The 20,117-nt window shown below is 33.3% G+C and overlaps 3 protein-coding genes across 3 annotated transcripts in view; 1 reads left to right on the top strand and 2 right to left on the bottom strand.

Annotated features, from left to right (window-relative positions):
- LOC141345785 (DISP complex protein LRCH3-like) overlaps positions 1–2,676 on the bottom strand; it is a 30,874-nt gene extending 28,198 nt beyond the window's left edge. The window contains exon 1 of the mRNA XM_073850684.1: positions 2,391–2,676. Coding sequence (XP_073706785.1) covers positions 2,391–2,646 — 256 coding nt within the window. The 5' untranslated portion in view covers positions 2,647–2,676. The remainder of the gene's footprint in view (positions 1–2,390) is intronic.
- Positions 2,677–4,553: 1,877 nt separating this feature from the next.
- LOC141345849 (stress-associated endoplasmic reticulum protein 1) lies at positions 4,554–6,155 on the bottom strand. The gene is made up of 3 exons (XM_073850769.1): positions 5,971–6,155; positions 5,625–5,700; positions 4,554–5,090 (listed from the first exon to the last, which is right to left on the bottom strand). The coding sequence occupies exons 1-3, from the start codon at positions 6,052–6,054 to the stop codon at positions 5,050–5,052; spliced, it is 201 nt and encodes a 66-aa protein (XP_073706870.1). The 5' UTR covers positions 6,055–6,155; the 3' UTR covers positions 4,554–5,049.
- Positions 6,156–7,262: 1,107 nt separating this feature from the next.
- Positions 7,263–20,113, top strand: LOC141345479 (eukaryotic translation initiation factor 2A-like). The gene is made up of 14 exons (XM_073850330.1): positions 7,263–7,301; positions 9,141–9,210; positions 9,307–9,378; positions 9,458–9,576; positions 13,260–13,359; positions 13,456–13,538; positions 13,845–13,918; positions 14,201–14,345; positions 14,437–14,553; positions 16,489–17,063; positions 17,138–17,251; positions 17,327–17,440; positions 19,587–19,652; positions 19,903–20,113. Exons 1-14 carry the CDS (start codon positions 7,274–7,276, stop codon positions 19,966–19,968), a joined length of 1,743 nt encoding a protein of 580 aa, XP_073706431.1. The 5' UTR covers positions 7,263–7,273; the 3' UTR covers positions 19,969–20,113.
- Positions 20,114–20,117: the final 4 nt, after the last annotated feature.

The following is a 20,117-nucleotide window of genomic DNA, read 5'->3' as shown; positions in this document are numbered from 1 at the left end:
CACAATTATATTAGCTTGCAAATGAGATTGGAGACTTTATGCATCATAGATTCGATTATAACAAAAAAAATGTATTTCAAATTTTCTCAAACATCAGCAATTTGTGCATACTACTTAAAGCTGAACTGACAATCACAAAGCAACTGTACACACCAAGATGTCATTGTGCATTTTCATAACTGTTAAGAAGAGTAATGAACCTGTCTATCTGCATGCCGATCAATTAGGTAGTCAATTAGGGATTTTCTAGTCATGCAAACACTTAAAAGACACATTAGTCTACGAAAACCCTCAGACAGACGTTTATATAGCCTGGACTGGTTTTACTGGACACACGACTCTTTAAAGAGGTTCTATGCAAAAAACTAAAATATAAAATATTACATAAATATATGGGATTTAATACAGCTCTCATACAGGTCACACAGCTTTTCGAAATGTTATTCTTGTGCTAAAATGAAAATCACATGTCGGAACACGTCAAGAAACTCCTAAAACGTGATGCCTGCACCTGTATGTGTCTGATAAGCAAGCTACTTTACTAGTTTGGTTTGATTACTGTAGGTCCTGTTTTGATGTACAGAAGCATTTAATCATTTTTTTTAAACGAGTAGTAGTGCCAATATTGTCCTTCTCAGTCACTATACACAAACGTGTGCTTTAAACAGTAATAGATTGATCAGAATAATCAGGGAAGTGTCTTGGAGAGCTTGCAATCTGTTCATCTGCAATAATAATAAAATACAACACATACAGTTGAGGTCAAAAGTTTATATACCTTGCAGAATCCGCAAAATGTTAACAATTTTTCCAAACTTAGAGGGATCAAATAAAATGCACGTTATTTTTTTTATTTTTTTAAGTACTGACCTGAATAAGATATTTCACATAAAAGTTTACATATAGTCCACAAGAGGAAATAGTTGAATTTATAAAACCCTGTTCAAAAGTTTACATACACCTTTTTTTACCTGAATTATCCACAGCTGTGTTTTTTTGTTTGTTTAGTGATAGTAGTTCATGAGTCCTTGTTTTTCCTGAACAGCTCTTCTGCTGTTCTTCAGAAAAATCCTTCAGGTCCCACAGATTCTTTGGTTTTTCAGCATTTTTGTGTATTTGAACACTTTCCCACAATGGCTATGATTTTGAGAGCCATCTTTTCACACTGAAGACAACTGAGGGACTAATACGCAACTATTACAGCAGGTTAAAACTTTTTAAATTTCATAGATGAGGGTAAATTTAACTTCTGTGGCATCTGAAGGGAAGTACTAAACTGAAAGAAATGTACACAACTTCATTCTGTTCAAAAGTTTTCACCCTCCAGTTCTTAATGCGTCATTGTTTTTTTTTTTTTTCCTGGAGCATCAGTGAGTGTTTGAACCTTCTGTAATAGTTGCGTAAAAGTCCCTCAGTTGTCCTCAGTGTGAAAAGATGGATCTAAAAAAAACATACAGTCATTGTTGGAAAGGGTTCAAATACACAAAAATGCTGAAAAACCGAAAATTTGTTGGACCTGAAGGATTTTTTGGAAATAAAAAAGCAGTCTGTTCAGGACAAACAAGGGACTTATGAACTACTAACACTAAACAAAAAAAACAAGCTGTGGATTATTCAGCCAACAACACAGTGTACACTTTTGAACAGGGTCATTTTTTTATAAATTCAACTATCATTTTCTCTCGTGGACTATATGTTAACATCTTTTATGTGAAATATCTCATTCAGGTCAGTACTAAATAAACAATAACATGCATTTTGTATGATCCCTCTACTTTTGGAAAAATAATTAACATTTTGCAGATTCTGCAAGGTATATAGGCCGCATTAAATTTAGGATAGGGGTCCCTTGATATACATCCCGTGATTCGCATGATCAACGACCTGTCAATATTATCATCAAATAAACAACTTAAGTTCAAACCTTTGTCTATGTAAATGTTATACCCTTCAAAATGATTGCATCCTTCTTGAAACGAAGAAAAGCCAATTCACATCATGATTAAGCCTTTCACATTCAAATCAATGATCAAACACACAATCAAAACTCTTAACCTGTCAAAACAAGCCCTATGTTTAGGTCTCACAGCTCAATTTGACAGATGTTCTTCAAGTGTCCCATTAACACAACCATGACCTGAAAGTTTCTTTATTTGAGTTAATCTCAACTTCAGACAAAGCTCATTTCTGAAGATAAAGCGTTTACATTTATTGGACACAAACGACTGATCATGAGTTCAGATGGGCTTCAAGCCCAGCACACACCCGTGTGTTTACACCAGTAAAACACAGTGTAAACTAGTGTAAAACTCGACCACAGCAGCTTTAACCTCGCTTTTGGATGAGTTAACGGGTCAAGGAGAAGATAATATAAAGATTTAGGTCGTTACCGGCCCTGGTGGTGTCGGTCAGGTCGTGTCCGGCGGCGCTCCTCGGGAACTCCTTCAGCTTCCTGCCGCTCAGGTTGAGCACTCCAGTGGCCGCCGCCTCGTCCAGCGCCCGATCCAGCGAGCGGTTCCAGGACGCGGGTCCGGGAGCATTGGATAATCCGTGATGAGTAGTTCCTGCCGCCGCTACTCCGGCGGGATGGCCGACGGTAAAAGAGGGCACGGCGCTTTCCGCGGAGAGCAACACCGAAGCCGCCATTACACAGCTAACACTCCCGCTGGATCCTCACGGGCCCCACACGAGCGCGGACAGTGGCAATGCGCATGCGCGGACGCGCAGAGGGCAGAGAGGGGTCTAAAACAGACCGATCCAACGGAACACGAGTGAGGACACTAGTGCATGCGTGGATTGAAACAACCAACCAGAGCTAGCCTAACTACTTAAATCTTTTTGCTTAACTAGTAATAAAAATGTGACCGATTATAAAAACAAACAAAGAGTTTTTTTTTCTTTCATCTGCGTATTAATGTTTCTGTGTATTTATTATTACTTTTTGTTTTTAAATCATAGTATTCTGTTTATTGAATTAAAAAAAAAATCTCCAACCTGTCTGGTCTGTATATACGGCTTTCAAATGATTCATCGCGATTAATCGCATGCAAAATAAAAGTTTTTGTTTACATAATATATGTGTGTGCACTGTGTATATTTATTATGGATATATAACACATGTATGTATATATTTAAGAAAATGTTATATTTATATATACAATTAGTGCTGTCAAATGATTAATCGCAATTAATCACATGCAAAATAAAAAAAAATGTTTACATAATATATGTGTGTGCATTGTGTATATTTATTATGCATATATAAATACACATGCATGTATATATTTAAGAAAAAAAAATATATATAGAGCTGTCAAACGATTAATCGCAAAAAGTTTTTGTTCACATAATATGTGTGTGTACTGTGTATATTTATTATGGATATATTAAAATACACACATTCATGCATGAATATATTTAAGAAAATATGTTATGTTAACATATTTAATATATGATATATTTGTATATAATATTAATTATATTAATAAAAATATATACATGTAAATATGTATGTGTATTAAAGATGCATAATATACACAGTACATATATAGTAGTATATAGTATATTATATAGAGAGAGAGTTCATTTGCAAAAACAGATAATTCAGTTTTTTATTAATTTTCATAAATTGTTATCATGTTTTTATTGTGTTAGCTGTATTTTTTATTTTTTTTTAGTTATTGCTATATTTAAAAAAAAACCAGCTGCAGTTTGATTAATATTACTTTGGAATCCATATTTTTGAAAATGTTATTGAAATCCTATATATATTGAACTCGTCATATACACATATTGTGAACACAAACCTTTATATTGGATGTGATTAATCGTGATAGTTTGACACCATTAAATTTCACCTTTATTTTATCATATTCTAATTTTATCATAGTTTAATACATAAATGCATGGACTTTTTTTGTTTAAATTATTTTAATTTGAATAAACAAATGCATTATTTGATTAATTTTTAATACATTTTAATATTAAGGTGTTCATAATTTCTTGGTATGTAGGAAAATGGCATGGTCAACAAATGTCCTAAAAATAATTCAAGGCACAAGTGCATCCAAATCTTGATTTAAACTGTTTATATGATTCAGAAGTGTTTATATGATTAAAATGTTGAATGTATGACTCAAACGTTTGTTTATATCGTTCAAATTATATGAATGAAAGAAAAAAAATGTTTATAGATTTGTGGTTCTATAATTGGTAAACTCTTGCAGAAGGGAGTGTATGACATATAAAAAATGTTATGAAAAAAATACATTGACCTATATAATGTAATTTGAATATATAAATATGCAACTGCCCCCTACTGGTCATTTTTCAAAACTGACAATTGTGTCCTATTTATTTAAATCTTTTTAATAAAAACACACTATATTGGATTTTTTTTTTATTATTTCACTGTATTTTTATAATAAAAAAAACAACCATTACCACATCACCCTAACAGCCAACAGGGAGTTACATTTGTTTAATAATGGGTTTTATATCAGTCCACGGATCCCTAAGTATTAGGGCAAGACAAAAAAAAAAAAAAAGAGACATTATAGATGTAAACGTTTTTTTTATTAATTTTCATGTTCTCTACACATACAACTGAATATGTGTACCTTCATTTCTTTGAGCGAACAGTCAAAGAACACACATTCAGCTGTAAATGTCGAGGAAATCCAATAAAGGTGCATAGTACCAAATAATGTTAACAATTAACATTAACTAGTCCAAAACCTACAACATAGAAAATTCAATGCAGCATTTCTTTTAAACAAACACATGTTTTTTTCCACAGAAAAAGTTCAAAGAGTCATTTGTAGTCTTGTAGTTATTGCCTCGGATTCAGCAGCAATGATGACGGAAGTCCTATATTGGAATGTTTCAGAAGATAACGTTCCTCCAGCTTTTGAGTAAGGCACGAGAGACCGTGGTGTTGTGGTGAAAAAGACATATAAAAAGATTAAATAAGCAAAGAGGAATGATCAAGCAATCTTCAGGCGAGCCAGGAGAAAATAAACTGATGTACAACACTGATGACCGCTCATTTTACATTCCCATCCTGATGCTCTGAATGATCTGGAATATTGCTGCAGAGAGAAAAGAGAAAAATAACATTAAAATAAAATATCAGATGTTCATTTAATATATAAGAATTCTCAGAATTCCTCACATCTGCTTATATTATGTTTGTTTTAAGAGATTGTTCTGTTTCTTATCATGTTCATCAGAAGAAAACATAAAATAACATTGCATTATGAGGGTATTATAAGAGATTTTATGGCATCTTACAATAAAGTGCATGAAGGTTGTGCTCATAAAGTGCTCTCCAAATTTAAATAAATCAAAGTGTGCAAATATTTCCCTTTACTATTTATCAAATATTATAACACTAGCTAAAGCATGACTTGATACATAAGTCATTTTAACTGGTGTGTGGATCTGGTTTGACACCAGTCTGCAATGCACTTTGTCCCTTTAAACAAGGGGTCATGAAATAAAGTTCATGTTCTGCAACGCTGATTCTTAGCTTTGGATGTACTTGATTAAAAGGCAAACTCAGTGAATTCAAAGAATGATGCATTATACAATACATTTAATGGCTTTTTGGGTTGTAAACTCACCTGATCCACATACTACAAAGACAAACAAGGCGAGAAGCCAGGGTCCCACCACTGCCTTCTCTTCTTGAGTTCCTCTCTGGGAAGAAAATATTATAATTAGCACATTAATAGAGACTTAAATTACTTCTTAAGAAAGACAGTATGATCAAATGAACATATTAAAGCCGGCCAGCTTGACCTAGTCATAGATGTAGTGAATTAAACAGCTGTCCAGTATAATTTTACATGGATATATCAAGTAAGCGTTTACCGTAATGCAAACAAAGCAGTGAATCATATTTTAGAAAACATATATATCAGAATTAAGACTACAGTTAAAGTCAGAGTAGTAAAAGCTGTGATTTACCGTAGATTTGGCCACATTTCCTCTCTGGGTGATGTTCTTGCTGTGTTTCTCATTCGCCATGCGAATCCTCTGTTTGGCCACCATCTTTTGCTGTGGTTTTGTTGTTAATAAAGAAAATGAAAAAAGAGTCGGACCGAACGAGACCCACAAGGCTTGTGATCAGTTGACGTGTGATTTCGGACTGATGTACTGGTTTAGTCTACGTGTGCATAAAAGAAACTCACTCCACCCACGATACGTGGACGCTTCGAAACCCAATAAAGGAGTGGAATGGTGACTCGCATGAAAGGGATATGCGATGGGCGGGGCCTAATTAGCCGAAAGATCTAAATGTTTTTTTTTTCTATTTCATGTCTTTTCACTGTGATTTGTCTTTTCAACGACTATTAAATTTAATCGTCGTTTTTATGTATAAATAAAGTTTAGTCTAGAACGCTTCAAACGCAGAGCTGTTGTCACGTGGTAAGCGTTACTTTAATCACCGCTGGCGAAGCTGGACTAATTACTGCTGTTTTTGATTAATTGAAAAAAAAAAAAAAGTTAGCAACTGTCAAAGGGTGCTGAGGTAAATATATATCTATTTGTGCGTGTTAAGTGGCAAATCTTTAAAATAAAATGTTTTTAGTATAAAAAGATGATGAAAACACATTTTAGATTAGAATGCGACCAAATGGAGAATCGATGGTATGACCGCCGATCGCCCCCTGAAGGATGATTGCGTTTAAAATGAAAACATTTATTAACAAAACTTAATGTCCATCTTAAAACTCACACATTCTCTTTTTAAAAATGTCCATTCAGGATAAACGTCATTCTTTTTTCGGCGAAATTAATCAGTGCATTAGTCAATCAGGGAAACTTTTTTTTTGATTGTTGAGTAAAACGATGCCATTAAAATTCGTCGTGCGTCTAGTTTTTAAAAATGAAATTATTATTACACATTTTTTATTATGATTTATGATATTGTGGGTTTTTCAAAAACACGTGTCAAAACACATAGAATATTGAACTAAATGTAATGAAAAAAAGACAATGAAATCACACCAACTCAAATCTTACGTTAGTTTATCAATTTGTAATACGATTTGTTATTGAGGCACACACATCAATAATTACGAGAACACCTCATTTGAAAATTGTAACGAAGCGGAACGATATTACATATAAAACCTAATTTTTAACCTTTTTTTTTTTTACACGACATTTTACACGTCAAACTCTGGCGCAACCGAAACGCTCTATAGTTACGTGACGTCTGCGCGGAAACCTGTGACGTGGCACGCTGTAGTACTTCCGTTTCAAAATGGCGCCCCCCATACCTCATTTAGCAGGTGAGTTGTTGCTCTAAAATGTATATTTCATGCTAGTTTCAGTGGCGTGAACATAAATAATCAACGTGAGATGGAGAGCGTGTTATGAAATAATTCACATGGCATTTTTTCTGAAGGTCTGCAGACATATTATCGCACAAACTCATTCATAAGCATGTCAAATGCGCAAAAAAAATTAATACGGTAATTAATGGAAATCAGAGTATTCGTTCAAAGAGTACCAACATGTGCACGCATAGGCAAATATGACATATTAAGAAATCTCTATAATATTTAGCTGATGCTCAGCTGATCAATGATTTAAAAGCATGCATGTCTTAAATTCAGAATAAATCGTTTATAAGCAGGCTTGAGAAAGCCAAAGTATTGAAACTTCGGTCAGGGTTTCCAACAAAATCCTATTTTGTTAACTTTAGACAGATTATTAAAACTGTGATGTAGTTTTTAAGCTCTAGATTTTGTCAAGATTTTTAAAGAAGTCTCTTTTGCTCACAAAGCCTGCATTTATTTGATCCAAAGTACAGGAAATAAAATAAAATGTTGAAATATTTTTACTATTTAAAACTGTTTTCTATTTAAATATATTGTAAAATGTAATTTATTCCTGTGATTTCAAAGCTGAATTTTCAACATCATTACTCCAGTCTTCAGTCTCACATTATCCTCCAAAAATCATTCTAATATGCTGAATTACTGTTCAAGAAATATTTTTATTACTATGAATATCAATATTTAAAAAAAAAAAAAAAAACAGGATCCTTTGATGAATAGAAAGATCCAAAGATCAGCATTTATCTGAAATAAAAAGCTTTTGTAACATTATACCATTCAAAAGCTTGCAGTCAGTATATTTTTTTATTTTGGGGGGCAAAAGATTTCAATTTCAGATAAATGCTGTTCTTCTGAGCTTTCTATTCATCAAAGAAACCTGAAAAAATTCTACTCAGCCGTTTTCAACATTATAATATTTTTTTTATTAGTATTTTGAGCAGCATATTAGAAAGATTTCTGAAGGATCATGTGACTGGAGTAATGAGGCTAAAAATTCTGCTTGGAAATCACAGGAATAAATTACATTTTAAAATATATTCAAATAGAAAGCAGTTATTTTAAATAGTAAAAAAAAGTTTCAATATTTTACAGTTTTTGCTGTACTTCGGATCAAATAAATGCAGGCTTGATGAGCAAATCTCTCAGCTTTGTAGACTTAATATATCCCATTTTTGACAATCAAAAATCCCCTAAAAGTCCTATGGACCTACATATATTGACAAAATCTGTCCATCTATCCATCACTCTACACTGCAAAAAATGCTTTTCTTACTTAGATTTTTTTGTCTTGTCTTCCAGCCAAAATATCTAAAAAATCTTGAATCAGGAAGGATTTTCTAGACAAGTAAAAATTATTATCTTGTTTTTAGTAAAATCAAGTCAAAATTAAGTGAGTTTTTACTTAAAACAAGCAAAATAATCTGCCAATGGGGTAAGAAAAAAAATCTTATTTCAAGCAGACAACTAGGTTATTTTTCTTTACCCCATTGGCCGATTATTTTGCTTGTTTTAAGCAAAAACTCACCTAATTTTGACTCGTTTTTACTAAAAACAAGACACACATTTTTACTTGTCTAGAAAATCCTTCCTGATTCAAGAATTTTTTGATATTTGATAAGCATTTTTTGCAGTGTATCGGTACAACACAAACTTCATATCTCTTTTCGAATTGCCCAAATATTAAATCTATACAAGAATTAAAACCTTAAATTTTCAAGACTGAACTTTGAAGTTTTGTCAAGCCAGCATTCAGTCTTTGTCTTTCCTTTTCTGTTTCGTTTCAAACAGTCAGAGGGTCAGAAGGCACGTCTCTGTTGCGTGGACCTCCGAGCTGTCAGGAAAGCCCTTCTTTTCAGAGGTCAAAACTGCATTTGCTGCACAAAGACATTTTTTAGCTAAAACAACACAAAAAGTAGTTTTTATTAACAACAACTGTTTATTCATTTTGTTTCAGAGATGAACGGCAAGGCAAATACATGACGTTCAGCAGTGACGGATCCCTGTTTGGTTGGTGCAATGGCTCGCAGTACGTATTCAGCACTGTATAGTTAGTAGTAGTTCAAATTGACGTTTGACCTAATATCTGTCCTGTGTGTGTTTGATAGGGTCAGTGTGATCAAAACTTCCACTGGAGATTTGGTGAAGTCTTTTGATTTGCCCAAAGCAGCCGCACTGGAATTCTCACCTCTGAATAGAGTTCTGGCCACCTGGCAGCAATATACCAGTAAGAGCTTTTGATATATGATTGAATGTTTTTCTATGACAAAATGTCATCTAAGAAAGCAACCAGCCACAACACCTTAAAGGAGTAGTTCACTTTCAGGACATAAATTTACAGATAATTTACTCACCCCCTTTGCATCCGAGATGTTCATGTCTTATGTTTATTGAGGAAAACATTTCAGGATTTCTCTCCATATAGTGGACTTGTATGGTGCCCCCAAGTTTGAACTTCCAAAATGCAGCTTCAAAGGGCTCTAAACAATCCCAGCCGGGGAAGAGGGGGCTTATCTAGCGAAACGATTGGATATTTTCTAAACAAATTGAAAATTTATATACTTTTTAACCTCAAATGTCTGTGTGATCTGGGTCAAGACAGTTAGGGTATGTCAAAAAACTCCTTCCCCAACTTCAAAATCATCCTACATCGCTGCAAAAGTATCGACCCGGTGAAAGTTTAAAAGAAAATGTTTGCAAAGTGAACATGCATGGAAGATCAAACGGCCTTTACAAAAAGAGGTAAAACATTGATATAGGATGATTTCGAAGTTGAAGACGAAAACGAGATGGGAGTTTTTCGACATACCCTAAATATACTGACCCAGATTACGCAGCCTACGAATGGATATTGCAGAAACGAGGCAAGATAAGCTTTATTTGAGCATTATTTGAGGTTAATAAGAACATTATTGAGGTTAAAAAGTATATCAATTGTCAGTTAACACTGTTCTTTCTCGGCTGGGATCATTTAGAGTCCTTTGAAACTGTGTTTAAACTGCATTTTGGAAGCTCAAACTCATGGGCACCATACATATCTATTATTTGGAGAGAAATTCTAAAATGTTTTCCACACAAAACATAATTTCTTTACAACTGAAGAAAGAAAGACATGAACATCTTGGATGACAAGAGGGTGAGTGCTAGTGTTGGGGAAAGTTCTTTGAAAAGCAATGCATTACAATATTGAGTTACTCCCTAAAAAAGTAACTAATTAGTATTACGTTGCTTTCACGCTGCTTTTACGTAACTTTTGGGATACTTTTTAAATCTGGGCAGAACTTGCTTGTTTGTTTTTAATATAAAAAGGTCTATTTTTGGCAAATGTAAAAGCCTTTTTACACCAAAAGCCTCAGGCTTAGAGAAAAGTAAATTGACGTCTGTACAGTAGACCGCAGAAGACAAAATGTCAACTCTACAGCGATAAAAAAAAGGAAACAAATGTTAGATTATCTTGAGTCATTTTATCTTATTAGTTTGGATGAATTGGATCATCGAAGGTCAGCAGCAAAGACATCGGTTAATAAAATGGGATTAAACACATAAAGGATATTTGTATTATTTAACATATTTGTGACCCTGGACCACAAAACCAGTCATAAGGTTAAATTTTACAAAACTGAGATATATACATCATATGAAAGCTCAATAAATAAGCTTTCTATTGATGTATGGTTTGTTAGGATAGGACAATATTTGGCCGAAATACATCTATTTGAAAATCTGGAATCTAAGGGGGCAAAAAAATCAAAATACTGAGAAAATCACCTTTAAAGTTGTCCAAATTAAGTCCTTAACAATGCATATTACTAATCAAAAATTACATTTTGATAGGTTTACAGTAGGAATTTTACAAAAAATCTTAATGTAGCATGATCTTTACTTAATTTCCTAATGATTTTTGACATAAAAGAAAAATCAATAATTTTGACCCATGCAATGTATTTTTGGCTATTGCTACAAATATACCCCAGCGACAGTGTTGGGAGTAACGCATTACAAAAGTAATATGTTACAGTAGTTTATTACTTTTTGCTGTAACGCGGTAATATAACGCATTACTAATACAATTTGGGTAATAATATTACTCGTTACAATCTCAGTAACGCAAGTTACATCAACATATTTTAACTCAACATTAATTTGTGAATTAAAAAAGTCCACAAGTAAAATATTTTGTCTTCGTGTTGCTGGAATTCGATGGTTGAGATGACTGCAGAGACGGATTCTACATTTATGAGATGGACGCACTCCCGTTATGGAGAAACAGCACGAGTAACTCCTAGAAACATCTAGACTGGTGCCAGTAACACTAAACTAATGATGAGAGCTGCGGAGTCGGAGAAGAGAAAAAATAACGGACGAGCGCATAAGCAACAAAAAATAAGCTAAAAATGACTAAATCTGTTTTTATTAAATCATAGTCCGCATATAAAATGGATGAATACGCGAAATATATCTGATTTTCAAAACGAAAAGACTGAGTGACATATGCTGCTGAGTTTGGTTCACTTTTGTGTGGAGTGGCGCTCTATGAAAGTTCACGGAAAGGAAACCAAGATGACAGAAATAAAAGTAAACACACTGCAGTTATAAATGATCTGTATGACCAAAAATGACGGAGTTATTCCGCTATTCGATTGCCCCGGCGCCTCACGCACACACAGCGTTGCAAAAGTTGCAGTCTGTTAATTATAAGAATAAAATACAGTCACTGGTCAACTGAAATAGTGCGTACCGCATAGTATCCGTGCCGTCAGCCTGAGCTCGGGCCAAACACATATTTGCTCATGTGAGGAGGATGTTTTATAAGCGCGTTAAGTACAAATCCTGGTTTACATAATAGTTTAGCATTCAAATACATCACATGGACACATTTAATTGGATTGATGCAGAATGAGAGAGGTAGGCTGCACGAGAACAACACCGTTTGTTTTTAGTTTCGCTTTTACCCTCATTCGTTTTGGCTTGTTTAGCAACTTGTATTCTTCATTCTTGGTTGTTCTGAAAACCATTTAAAATAGCCTATAGGCTATTCATTGTGTTTAATGATTGTACATTATAACACTTCGCTTTATTAACCGGTGTTATTTCTGAAAGTATTAATGAGTTTTGTGCTTATCTGTGTTTAACCTAAACTACAACGTAACATTAATAGACATACCGGTAGGCCTACCTAAATATGTTTTTATAATTTTATGCTAGCTATCCTAAATTTAATGTATAATGAGCAGCTATAAACTTTTTTTGGCATTTTATAATCTGTGGATATTTTGATGAAAGTAACTCAACAGTAACTTAAAAGTAGTGTAACGCATTACAATTTAGAGACAGTAATATTGTAATGTAACTAATTACTATTAAAAGACAGTAACTAGTAATATATAATGTATTACGTTTTGGAAGTAACTTGCACAACACTGCCCAGCGACTTAAGACTGGTTTTGTGGTCCAGGGTCACATTTAATTATTGCGGGTTTGCGTTGAATTTCACTGTTTTTATTCATTTTGAGGTATACTGTATCTGTTTTTTTTAGTGAGTGATATGAATTAATGCATGTTGACATTTATTCTAGAACTAAAGTAACATCTTACTCACAATTTCTCTCAACATGGGGACAAGAGAGCTTTTAATCAATAAATGGGGGGAAAAAGTAACGGGCGTTACTTATTTGAAATAGTAACTCAGATATTTTCTTGTCAACTAAAAAGTAATGTGTTACTTTACTAGTTACTTGGAAAAAGTCATATTATTACGTAACTTGCGTTACTTGTAATGCGTTACCCTTTTAGTTCTGAAAGTGAACCAATCCTTTAACAAGTGTATAGTAATGAGCTAAAACCACTCAGAACTCAATGCAAATGCACTATAATGCCTGGAAACCATCAGCAACAGTTTTTATTTTTTAGAAACGCAGGATAACCCTCAGGGAGAGGCAAACCTGCAGCTTTGGGACTTGCAGACTGGTGCCTGCATTAAAGCGTTCTATCAGAAGAAGATTACGGGATGGTGAGCAACTATTATTGTTCATAACAATGTTGATGAATACAGAACTATTAGTTTTATTGCTGTCAGTTTATTCATGGTCTTTGTCTTTATTTTTAGGTGTCCGAGCTGGGCGGATGATGAAAGTGTTAGCGTTAGAAATGTCAATAATGAGCTTCACTTCTTTGAGAACAACAAATTTGGTAACACAGTGTTCTTATGTTTTCTTAATTAAGTTATGATTCAACTTGATTCATAAATGAACATTTTTCAAATTTGTATGAATGTGTAAAGAATACTAAATATCTCCATCTGAGGGTCAGTAAATTGTCATTTTTGGGTGAGCTATTCTTTTAATGAATCCTGCATGATGTAATAAATTAATTATATAAGTACAGCCATTCAATGTAGCTTGCAATTGTGATAAAAATATAGATTTTTAGCAAATCTCGAATGTCATAACAAATACTTTTAACAGCCATTGAGTTTGCTATCTGTTTATTGTGTAGAAACTATTGCCAACAAGCTTCACCTTCAGAAGGTGTCTGAGTTTGCTTTGTCTCCTGGATCACAGCCGAGCAAGGTATCAGAACACTTTCAGAAATTTCCTTTTATTGCTCCATATGCAGTTTTACTCACATAAATGTATGTGTTAGCGATGCATATTTCTAATCAAATCAAGTTTTGATATGTTTATGGTAGGAAATTTACTAAATATATTCATGGAGCATCATCTTTACTTAAAACCCTAATGATTTTTGGCATAAAAGAAAAATTTATAATTTTGACCCATACAATGTATTTTGGCTATTGTTACAAATATCATCACAAATCACACATATTAATTGTTCACGTTTTGCTTCAGATTGCCGTTTATGTTCCTGGAAGCAAAGGAGCTCCGTCTTTTGTACGGCTGTATCAGTATCCCAATTTCGGAGGTCCGACATCTGCTCTGGCAAACAAAAGCTTTTTCAAAGCTGATAAAGTGATGATGCTGTGGAACAAAAAAGGTAGATAATTACTGTTTTAGCAAATGATCCGTTTCTCAACTTTATATTTCTCTTTCATGTGTGTAACAATGTTTTCTGGTCTTTCCTAAAGCCTCTGCAGTTCTAGTGACAGCCAGCACAGAGGTTGATAAAACAGGAGCCTCTTACTATGGAGAACAGACGTTACATTATGTCGCCACCAATGGAGAAAGCGCAGTAGTTCAGCTACGTAAGTACAGCTCTGCCTTTTGAGGTTTTTTTTTTTTTTTTTTTTTTTGGTTGTTTTTTAGTATTTAAGTACTTTAACTTAGTATTTAAAATGAAAAAAGTTCATTATCATAATCAGTAATGTTTCTTGAACAGCAAATCAGCATATTCAAATAATTTCTGAAGGATCATGTGACACTAAAGAGTAATGATGCTGAAAATTCAGCTTTAATCACAGGAATAAATAACATTTTACAGTACAGTTAAGGTCAAAAGTTTACATCCTCCTTTCAGAATCTGCAAAATGTTAATTATTTTACCCAAATAACAAGGATCATACAAAATGCATGTTATTGTTGTTTATTTAGTACTGACCTGAATGAGATATTTCACATAAAAAATGTTACCAGTTCAAAATTTTACAAAAGTTTGATTTTTTTTAATACTGTCTGTGTTGTTACCTGAATGATCTACAGCTGTGTTTTTTTTTTTGTTTTTTTTTTGCCCTAATAAATTACATTCCATTTAGCTACAGCCTTAAATTACACGCTGCTGTTTCCTCAAATCCATTCCACTTGGCTCATTCAGAGTCCATATAAATGAAACTCATTTTGGGTTTTCACCAGTGTTGTTTTCGTCAACGATGACGATGACGAAATCATTTCGTTGACGCCACTTTTTTTCATGACGATAACGAGACGATGACGAGATAAAAATGGCTCGTTGATGACTAAAACATGACGAGACGTGTGTGAGTTTTCGTTGACGAGACGAGAATAGACGAAAATGTTAGTGGGTGGTCCGTCAGACGTTTAAAATGCATGACATTTCTGCTTATTGTGCATGCCAATTAAAACCTAAAACGTATCTGCCGCTATGGCAAGCAGTTTTAGCATTAAATACACTTTGCCATACTAGTATGGCAAGCCGTTTTAGCATTCCATCCTTGTTTGTCTTTTATGTTTTAAAACATTCCTTCATTATTGTAATTATTGGTGAAAATAGTCGATCCGGAAGCTCACATTGTGTTGAACTATAGATCTGCTATTTTCAGAACTTAAGTGACACTACCCAACAGCAAAATACTTACTGACCTACATTAATTTGTTAAAAGACTACTTTTTCCCCTTTTTTGACTAAAACTAGACTAAAACCTTTTTGACTTTTCGTCGACTGTAATTGGACTAAAACGGTCACATATAGAAGTGACTAAAATTTGACTAAAACTAATAAGCATTTTAGTCCAAAAGACTAAGACTAAGACTAAATCTAAGATGGTTGTCAAAAACAACACTGTTCAGGTCCTACAAATTCTTTGGTTTTCCAGCATTTTTGTGTATTTGAACCCTTTCCAACAATGACTGTATGATTTTGAGATCCATCTTTTGACACTGAGGACAACTGAAGGTTCAAACACTCACTGATGCTCCAGAAATAAAAAACATGCATTAAGAGGGGAGGGGTGAAACTTTTTGAATGTAAAAAAAATTAGGGTAAACTTAACTTATTTTGTCTTCTGGGAAACATGTAACTATCTTCTGTAGCCTCTGAAGGGCAGTACTAAATAAAAAAAGATGATATTTAGGCAAAATAAGAAAAATGTACACATTCCAATTCTGTTCAAAAGTTTTCACCCCCAGCTCTAAATGCATGGTTTTTCCTTCTGGAGCATCAGTGAGTGTTTGAACCTTCTGTTATAGTTGCATATGAGACCCTCCGTTGTCCTCAGTGTAAAAAGATGGATCTCAAAATCATACAGCCATTGCTGGAAATGGTTCAATTACACAAAAATGCTGAAACTATATGTAAACATCTTTTATGTGAAATATCTTTAAGTCAGTACTAAATAAGCAATAACATGCATTTCGTATGATCCCTCTTATTTTGCTAATATACTTAACATTTAGCAGATTCTGAAAGAATTCCTCAACTGTATCTACTTTTTTGTCCCGCGCAGCAAAGAACGGCCCCATATATGATGTATCCTGGAACCCCAACTCATCCGAGTTTTGCGTGGTTTATGGTTTTATGCCGGCCAAGGCGACTGTCTTTAACCACAAGTGTGAGTCTGTGTTCGACTTCGGCACTGGCCCCCGAAACGCAGCTTTCTACAGCCCCCAGGGTCACATCCTCGTCCTCGCCGGGTTCGGAAACCTGAGAGGGCAGATGGAAGTCTGGGATATGAAGAAATACAAGCAGGTGTCTAAACCCCAGGCTGAAGATACCACACATTTCTTCTGGTGTCCTGACGGAGAACACGTAGTGACGGCCACCTGCTCCCCCAGGCTCAGGGTCAGCAATGGATACAAGATCTGGCATTACACGGGGACTGTGTTGTACAAGCATGAAACGCCGTCAAATAAAGAGCTGTGGGAAGTGTTGTGGCAGCCCTTCCCGACTGGAACGTTCCCGGAGAAGGCGGTGAAATACCAGGCGTCGCCAAGCGAGCTCGGCAGCACCGAAGCCAAACCGGCGCAGGCGTACCGTCCGCCCGCTCTCCGCAACAAACCCCAGACCGCCAGCTCCAAACTAGTGAGTTTGTACAATGCTGATTCTGTTTATGTCCACGTTATGAATGTCCCGTGATATTGATTTGTCTATCCAAGCATGAAGAGGAGCCGCCGCAGAACATGAAACCCGGTGCTGCAGGAGAGAAGCAAATGTCTAAAGCTGCTATGAAAAACCAGAAAAGGCGAGAAGCAAAGAAAGCTGCTAAACAGGTATTGGTGCTGTTGGTATTCGCATTTGTTCGATAAACCGTAAAGAGAAGTAAGTGATGCTTTGTGTTGATTCAGGAAAACAAGAGTGACGATGCTCCGCCTCCAGTGGAAGACTCCGCCCCTGCCAGTCATGTGACTTCTAGCTGTGGAGACCCTGAAACTGACAAAAAGATCAAGAATTTAAAAAAGGTGAAATGGTTGGAATGGGTTTACAGTCAAATGAGATCAGCATATATACATGCAGTGAGATAAACTGTCAGCTGTTTAAGATAAATGCTGTCATTTATTATTTAGACCACAAGGTAAAATGGTCCTACATTTTTTATTTAATTTTATTTTTGCTTGATTTTTATTTTATTTGAATAAAATAAAATAATATTACAGGTCAAGAGTAAATAAAATACATTTTGACATATGAATTTAACTAGTATAAAATACAATTTAGTTTTATTTTAGTTTTAAATTTATTTTATTTTATTTGTATTAGTTTTAATGATAATTTTGAGTAAATTATGTGAATTGTTGAATTCAATAATGCTGTAAAGTTCTCATTTATACCAGTAAAAAACATTTTTTTCCTTCCATGTTAATTTACTCTTGTAATAGACCACATAGTAACCTACTTTTATTTTATTTTTTATGTAGATCAGCTGCTGGCATGGAAATTTTAAGTAAATTATGTGAGAATTTTATTTTTTGAATTGAATAATACTGTAAAGTTCTCATTTGTATTTTATTATAAAATAAGTTTTATTTATTTTTTTACTTTATTTTATTTTATGCTCTTGTCATTAGAATAGCCTTAGTTGCTGGCATGGAAACAACATTTATTTTGAGTAAATTATGTGAAATTTTAATTTTTTAAATTAAATAATACTGTAAAATTCTCATTTATACTAGTTAAAAATGTTTAAAAATCCATGGCAAAATGTTTTTTATTTACTCTTGGCTTGTAATAGACCACAGAGTAAAAGACCTTAGTAGAGTAAAAGACAACTTTATTTTATTTTGCTTTATTTTATTTTATTTTGCTTTTTTTATGCTCTTGTCATGAGAATAGCCTCGGGTGCTGGCATGGAAACAACCTTTATTTTAAGTAAATTATGTGAAAATGTAATTTTTTTAGCTAAATAATACTGTAAAGTTCTCATTTGTACCAGTTAAAAAAAAAACATGTCAAAATGTATTTGATTATTTTATTATAAAATAAGTTTTATTTATTTTTTTATTATTTTACTTTATTTTATTTTATGCTCTTGTCATTAGAATAGCCTTAGTTGCTGGCATGGAAACAACATTTATTTTGAGTAAATTATGTGAAATTTTAATTTTTTAAATTAAATAATACTGTAAAATTCTCATTTATACTAGTTAAAAATGTTTAAAAATCCATGGCAAAATGTTTTTTTATTTACTCTTGACTTGTAATAGACCACAGAGTAAAAGACCTTAGTAGAGTAAAAGACTACTTTTTTATTTTATATTGCTTTATTTATTTTTTTTGCCTTTTTATGCTCTTGTCATGAGAATCGCCTCAGGTGCTGGCATGGAAACAACCTTTATTTTGAGTAAATTATGTGAGAATTAAATTTTTTTTAATTGAATAATACTGTAAAGTTCTCATTTATGTCAAAATGTATTTTATTTACTCTTGTAATAGACCACAAAGTAAAATAGACTTTTATTTTATTTTATTTTATTTTGTTTTGTTTTGTTTTGTTTTGTTTTGTTTTGTTTAGCTCTTGTCATGAGAGTAGCCTCAAATGCTGGCATGGGAATTTAAAGTAGATTATCTGAGAATTAAATAAAAAAAAAAAAAAAGAATAATAATGTAAAGTTCTCATTTATACTAGTAAATACTAGTGTTTTTTTTGTGTGTGTGTTTTTTTTTTTCATGACAGAATGGATTTCATTTATTGACTTGTAATAGACCGCAAAGTAATATTGACCTACTTTTATTTTATTTTATATTTTTATTTCATTTTTTAGCTCATGTCATTAGGATAGCCTCAGCAACCTGCTGGCATGGAAACAACTTTCATTTTGAGTGAATTTAATTTTTATATAAATTTTATTATTTTATTTTATTTTGCCGAGAATAGCCTTAATTTTGCATAAATTATGCCAAGTAATTTTTTTAAATTTAATAACTGTATATTTATCATTTATGACCATTTTAAAAATTGCAACATTTTTACATAGAAGTGCCAAATGTGATCTGGATATAGTTTAGGTATCCATAAAAATCTATAATTTCTTCACATGCTCAGAACTCGCCATTATTGTTACTTATTGTTTTCCATTAATCAATGGGATTTTTATGCTTCTCCGACAGAAACTCAAAGCCATTGATGAACTGAAGGAGCAGCAGGCGGCTGGCAAAGTCATGCAAAAAAATCAGGTAATATAGCAAAGCTATAATTAATTAAAATAAAAGCTTTTTTAATCACTTGGTTCAAATCATAAAAAAACATTAAATTCAAAGTATTTGTTCCTCAAGTTTTTTGTAATGCTTAATTTTAAAATGTATAATATTTGTATAAAATCATTATTTTTTTTAAATAAAAATAAATACTATTATTTGTAATAATTATATATTATATAATAATTATATTATTATATTAACTATAATATTTCCCCCTTTTTTACAGCTTGAGAAGATGCAGAAGGAGGCCCAGCTGTTGAAGGAGATAGAAGATCTTGAATTAGGATTGTAAACTCACATTACCAGTTTTTCACTTTGGTCATCAGTTTTCAAACTGCTTTGTCATATTGTCATAAATATGTATTGAGATGATTTTTTTTTTTCACGACCTACTCATGATCAATAAACAAGAGGCTGTTTTGCTTCTTTGAACATGGCTAA

Source organism: Garra rufa, chromosome 11, assembly GCF_049309525.1.
Source record: "Garra rufa chromosome 11, GarRuf1.0, whole genome shotgun sequence".
Taxonomy (NCBI): Eukaryota; Metazoa; Chordata; class Actinopteri; order Cypriniformes; family Cyprinidae; genus Garra; species Garra rufa.
Note: the sequence above shows the minus strand (reverse complement) of the source record. Positions and strands in the feature narration are given on the sequence as shown.